The sequence below is a fragment of the Quercus robur genome, chromosome 11, assembly GCF_932294415.1.
Source record: "Quercus robur chromosome 11, dhQueRobu3.1, whole genome shotgun sequence".
NCBI classification, from domain to species: domain Eukaryota; kingdom Viridiplantae; phylum Streptophyta; class Magnoliopsida; order Fagales; family Fagaceae; genus Quercus; species Quercus robur.
In genome coordinates, this window is record NC_065544.1 from 50,710,344 (window position 1) to 50,716,003 (window position 5,660).

Here is a 5,660-nt window from a genome sequence, read left to right on the forward strand (position 1 = left end):
ACGTACGTTACTGTTCATATATATGAGCAAGATAAATGGTAGATATTATGAATACTTGACAACTAATTTTGATTTTATCTATTGTTAAAATTTTAGTATGAAAAGTAGATTCATTCTTGATTTTATTTATTTATATTGATTACATTAGTTGGTTTACATAATATACATATTTTAAATTATACAATAAATATTATAAAAAAAATTACATACCAAACACTAGAAAACATTCTCAATCTTATTTTCAAGATTGTTACCAAACACCTGAAAATGAGATAATTTTTTTAAATTTTTTTTTGAAAAATAAACTATTTTTCAAAAAATATTAATATTAAAACAAATAGAGCACACGTAATCTCTTTTTTTTTTTTTTTTTTTTTTTTTTGAGAATTCGTAATCTCATTTTTATAGCATGTAAAGTGTAAATTCTACATTTGTATAAAATATAAAACTCACATGATATCCATCCTATTCCGCCTAGGAGTACTAAACTTGATAAGATGTTGACACATGTTCAACACTTGTTACATGTTAAGCATCTTATTAGGTCTATTGTACTTGAGCATTGAACTCAAGTTTTACTTTTTATGATGAAATTTGACACTTTTGACATATTAAAATTAGGTGCAATATTTAAAGTATCACATATGGTGTAATAACTTTTAATGGTTGAGATTAAAAATTAAGAAAAAATATATAAAAAAAAAAGTAAAAAAGTTTAAATTAAAAAGTGAGAGTGGTAAAAAAAGAAAAAAATTATGAGTGGAAAATGGGGTAGTTAAGGTATTGCAAGCTTGCAACAGATCCTAATCTAACTTTTGACTTGCCGTCAAACTCAAAGGGTAAAAAAAGACACCTGTTGGTGGGGGGGGGGGGGGCAAAAGTTAGAAAGTAAAAAAAAAATGAAAGGCCAGAGATTGGAAAATTGAGGTATCATAAAACCCACTAGCTGGCAAGAGCTGTATCTTTAGGCCCCAGCTTCTCATTTTCTTGTTTTACGACTCTCTCTTTCTCTCTCTCCCCAAATGCCTGAGTTTGGAGGCAACAAAATGTTAATCTGAAAAGGGTTTTGTTCTTATAGTTAAGCTGCTGAAGAAAACAGAGCAAGACCCAAAAAAAGAAAGAAAGAAAGAAAAGAAAAGAAAAATGAGTGCTTCTAGGTTCATAAAGTGTGTCACAGTTGGTGATGGTGCCGTTGGCAAGACTTGCATGCTCATTTCCTACACCAGCAACACTTTCCCTACGGTTAGTCCCTTGTTTCTGGGTGTTTGTTTGGTTCCTGAGAAAATGTGGGAAATTTAAGAAAAAAAATAAAAACTAACAAAGTTTTGTTTTTTCTTTGTGTAGTGTGTCTTTTGAGTTCAATTGTTTCTTGGGTTTTGTTTGTCAATGGGATTTGGTGCTGATTCTTGTCTAAAAATGCTTGCTTTACATGGGTTCTGATGGGGTTTTCATATTCTTTTTTTGTTTGTAGTTTTTTCTTGGCTTTGTTCTTTTAACCCTCCATTTGGATTTTGAGGAAGTTGGGGAAATGAAATGAAAAAGATTTCAACTTTGATGCCAATTTTGTGTTCTGAAGGAGCAATTTTGGGGCTTTGTTAGGTCCATCAGTGTGTTTTGAGGTTTACTATAATGGAGTTTCAATGTTCTTCCTGAACTGAGTGGAGGACTAGAACAAGGTTTTTTCTTATGGAGGTCTCTCAGAGAAAATGAGAGAAAGAAAGGAATGTGAAATTTTGAATTCTGTGTTTTGAGTTAAATTGGATACTTTGTTGCTATCTTTGTGTTTGAATTCTTCGATTTAAGGCTTTTATGGTACTCCATCTTTGAGGTGAAACTATGAAAGTGCTTCAGTATATGGAGTTTTGAACTTATGACTGAGCAAACTGAGTTTAGCACTAGAACTTTAGTATCTTTCCTTTACACCCTTCACCCTTTGTTTAATCTCTAAAAAAGTGAGGAAAAGAGTAGCAAAGACATTGTAATTTTGAATCACATATTTTACAGTGTACTTTGAATCTCTGATGCCTTTTCTCGATTATTTTTATTCCTGTTTGAATTGACTAGAGTAGGGTTTTATCTTGTTTGTTATGGTAATGGGATTTGATCATTCATTCTTAAAGAATGATGCTCTGCTTTCATAGGTGGGTTTCTGTTCTTTTTTACTTTTACTATTAGAGTGTGTTCTATTGGTTTATTCTTTTACCTCTTTATTGAATTTTTATTCCAGAGTCAGTGAAAAGCCGCACCTTAAGTTGTATAATTGTGAGATTAAGATTTCTAGATGCATGATCTTAGCTTTCCTGAAGAACTTTTTTTATACGAAGTTTGAGCTGACATGGTCATTGTAATCATGTTCTCTACTAATACCTTTTTTTCGGTTGATGTTCTGTTGATAAATGAGAATGGTTCTGAGAGGGATCGGCTATAACTTTCTGTAATTGTTTACATTGTGTTGGGAACAGGATTATGTGCCAACTGTGTTTGACAATTTCAGTGCGAATGTGGTTGTGGATGGGAGCACTGTAAATTTAGGTTTGTGGGATACTGCTGGTAAGTTCGGGACCTCTTATTTTTCATTCTTCTTCCTGTCTTTGAGGGTTTCTTGTCTTGGGCCTGATGTTTTTAGATTTATGGAACAGGCCAGGAAGATTATAATAGATTAAGACCGTTGAGCTATCGTGGGGCTGATGTCTTCTTGCTTGCATTCTCACTCATAAGCAAGGCCAGTTATGAAAATGTTGCGAAGAAAGTAAGACTGGTGTTAACTATGTGGATTCTTTCTTTTCTCCCTTTCTCTTTCTAATGATGTCTGATAAATTCTTCATGCTTTTCTGTTTTGATGCTCAGTGGATTCCTGAATTGAGGCATTATGCACCCGGTGTTCCAATTATACTTGTTGGAACAAAACTTGGTTAGATTCTTCTACTCACTGTTTCCCTTTGTTTAACTTTATTAAGTTTATTTTTACATGCTTCTTATAATGCTTGTAGTTAGTGTTTCTTCTCTATTCTACACCCGCGCCCCCGCCCCCCACCCCCCCCCCCCCCCCCTCTCCCCCTCCCCTTTTAACATTTTTGGAAAGGTTAACTCTCCAAATGCTTATATTTTCATCCTTATGTTGGGGTCAGTCCTGTTACTTCTGGAGACCGAGATCCTCTTCTCACATAATATGCAAAACTTATTCTATTATAATTGTTGACTATTGAAGCAATTAAGGAATTGCCTAGTGTGGCTTATGTAACAACTTCCTTATTCCCCAACCGCACCTATTCTCATTTGTAAGGCACTGGTGATGTAAGAATTTGCATGCCAATCCCACAGGAATAGCATTTCTTAAGACCTCGATATTCAAGGCTAACACAAATTATAATTTCTATGTTTGGCACTAATACCCATTCATCATATTTTTGGTATAGATCTTTATAATGAGTTGGATAAAGGAGGTTAAGTTTATTTTCATAGCTAGTGCTTTGAAATATTTTTATCACAGTGCAGACATGTGCTGCCTGCTGTCTTTAAGTATGTGATTACAGAAGTAACAACCAGATAGAAAAAGGGGGAAAAATTTTTGGATGCAGTTTCAGCAGGGATAACTTTAGCATATTTATTCAAAGCTAACCATAAATTTAACTGAGAATTGGTTAACCTTTGCTAGACTGTTAATATTGTTTCCATGTCATATTTTGTTATGTGCATTAGGAACTCGTGATGATTGCTAAAGATTACCATGTGATTAAATAGAACTTGTCAAGGCCTCTAGAAACTTTTATGCATATAGTTTCCCTATCTTCTCCAATATGTTTCCAGCAAAATCTCCTGAAAATCCTGCATGTTTTTTTGAAACTTATTCTCAGCATGATATAAGGATTCAAGGGTATGCATTGAACCAGCTCTTATTGAGCATAGTGAACTAGTTTGGTTCAACTTATAGATGGTTACACACTCTGTATCACTCTCTTTCATGCACACGCATGCATGTTTTCCGGATTTGGTCTCATGGGTGAACTGATCAATTTTAATGACACTGAGTTGTTTGTCAACCAAGGTGGTTTTAAAAATCTTGCCGGTTATCATATTTTTTTTGTTTGAATATTATTACACTGCATATCTTTATTGCTTCTACATAAAAGTTTTGAATGAAACTGAAGTCTGATATACCTTGGAAACTACTATCATGAGGATATTCAATTATGTATATTGTAAATTTTCTGCAGTTCATTCTTGTGTTATTTTGGACTAGCTATGGCATGCCCCAGTGATTATGTAGTCTTCTTTATACTTGTGTCTTCTGTCCCCCGCCCCGACACCCCCCAAATGGATCCAAAAATAAGTTTCGGTAGCCTGTGGGTCTATAATTTTAATAATAACTAAATTTGCTTATTGTAGATCTTCGGGATGATAAGCAGTTCTTTATAGACCACCCTGGTGCAGTGCCCATCACCACAGCTCAGGTATATGCTTCTATTTTCAGTGCTTGTGACTACAATTTTTGAGTCACCATTTACCATTTGTCTTTCTTGTGTTACTGTTTGTATTTGGTGCTCATGATCATGCCATCAACTTATCTGGTATACATATTTTCCTTTTCTTTTTTAATAACACTTCCTGAAGGGGGAGGTTTTGGGACTAAGGCTTAGTTGTTGTTTTTAAAGGGGGAGGAACTGAGAAAGCTGATTGGTGCTCCTATTTACATTGAATGTAGTTCAAAAACACAGCAGGTATGTAATTCTTATTCACATCATTTTAAATCTGTGGGGGGACATATGCTGCGGCCTCATTGTTAAACGGGTTTTGTATTCTGGCAAATACAGAATGTCAAATCTGTTTTTGATGCGGCCATAAAGGTGGTTCTCCAGCCACCAAAGCAGAAGAAGAAAAAGAAGAGAAAAGGGCAAAGGGGCTGCTCTATATTGTGATTATGAGAAGGATAACTCCTGGAGGATGTCATCACAAATGGCGTTAGTCTCTCACAGTCACCATATATCTTACAATATAGCACCTTGAGGAAGAAGCAAGCCGGGGTTTAGTCTCAACTGACAGAAGTAGGGAGCTCTTTTTTAAGCATCAAGTTGTCTGTTTCAGTTTCTTAGCCGTGTGCTGATTTGTATATTTATGATTCACATGTCTTGGTGAAAGTGCACTCTTCTGTTTCTTGGGACTACATTTTGCTTTTGTATTAACTCTAAAAACAAAATTGTTTCCTTCTGTAGACACCAGTTATATTCAGGTTCTGTAACCTGATTTAGTACATCTTAAGAAACTTTCTATATGTATATTGATTTGCATTGAATTATATATTAGATATAATCATTTCAAAAGCTGATTTAGCTGAACCAAGCTGATCTTCATCAAAGGCCCATTCCAGCATTTTCATGTTGTATGTTTCTTTTGATGGTGCACCTTGGGGGTTTAGGGGATTGTTTGTTTGAAGTCACTTATGGTTCTCGACTCTTAGGTCCTTGGTTTAGAATAAAAATAAGTCTTGTGATAAAAATTTTCACAAATTTATTTTTAAGGTGACCTATTGTGATTGATATATAATAAAAGTGGACTCAAATCAATCACAACCTAAGACCTTTGCAAGTTTTGAAAAGGGTCAAGAAAAAAGCAGTGTTTTTAGCATAAATAGAATACAAAATAAGTTGGCAAGCACCGTCCGT

General features: G+C 34.5%; 1 protein-coding gene across 1 annotated transcript; it reads left to right on the forward strand.

The window, feature by feature from the left end:
* The first annotated feature begins 953 nt into the window (after positions 1–953).
* LOC126707094 (rac-like GTP-binding protein 5) lies at positions 954–5,333 on the forward strand. Its single transcript, XM_050406699.1, has 7 exons — positions 954–1,242; positions 2,463–2,550; positions 2,640–2,749; positions 2,848–2,911; positions 4,387–4,451; positions 4,653–4,718; positions 4,812–5,333. Exons 1-7 carry the CDS (start codon positions 1,144–1,146, stop codon positions 4,914–4,916), a joined length of 597 nt encoding a protein of 198 aa, XP_050262656.1. The 5' UTR covers positions 954–1,143; the 3' UTR covers positions 4,917–5,333.
* Positions 5,334–5,660: the final 327 nt, after the last annotated feature.

What these genes read in the sequence shown, in the direction of transcription:
- LOC126707094 (XM_050406699.1), top strand. Translation starts at nt 1,144, where the DNA reads ATGAGTGCTTCTAGGTTCATAAAGTGTGTCACAGTTGGTGATGGTGCC. An exon ending in ATGAAAATGTTGCGAAGAAA is followed by an intron (nt 2,750 to 2,847) that starts GTAAGACTGGTG and finishes TTTGATGCTCAG; the next exon opens with TGGATTCCTGAATTGAGGCA. An exon ending in ACTTGTTGGAACAAAACTTG is followed by an intron (nt 2,912 to 4,386) that starts GTTAGATTCTTC and finishes TGCTTATTGTAG; the next exon opens with ATCTTCGGGATGATAAGCAG.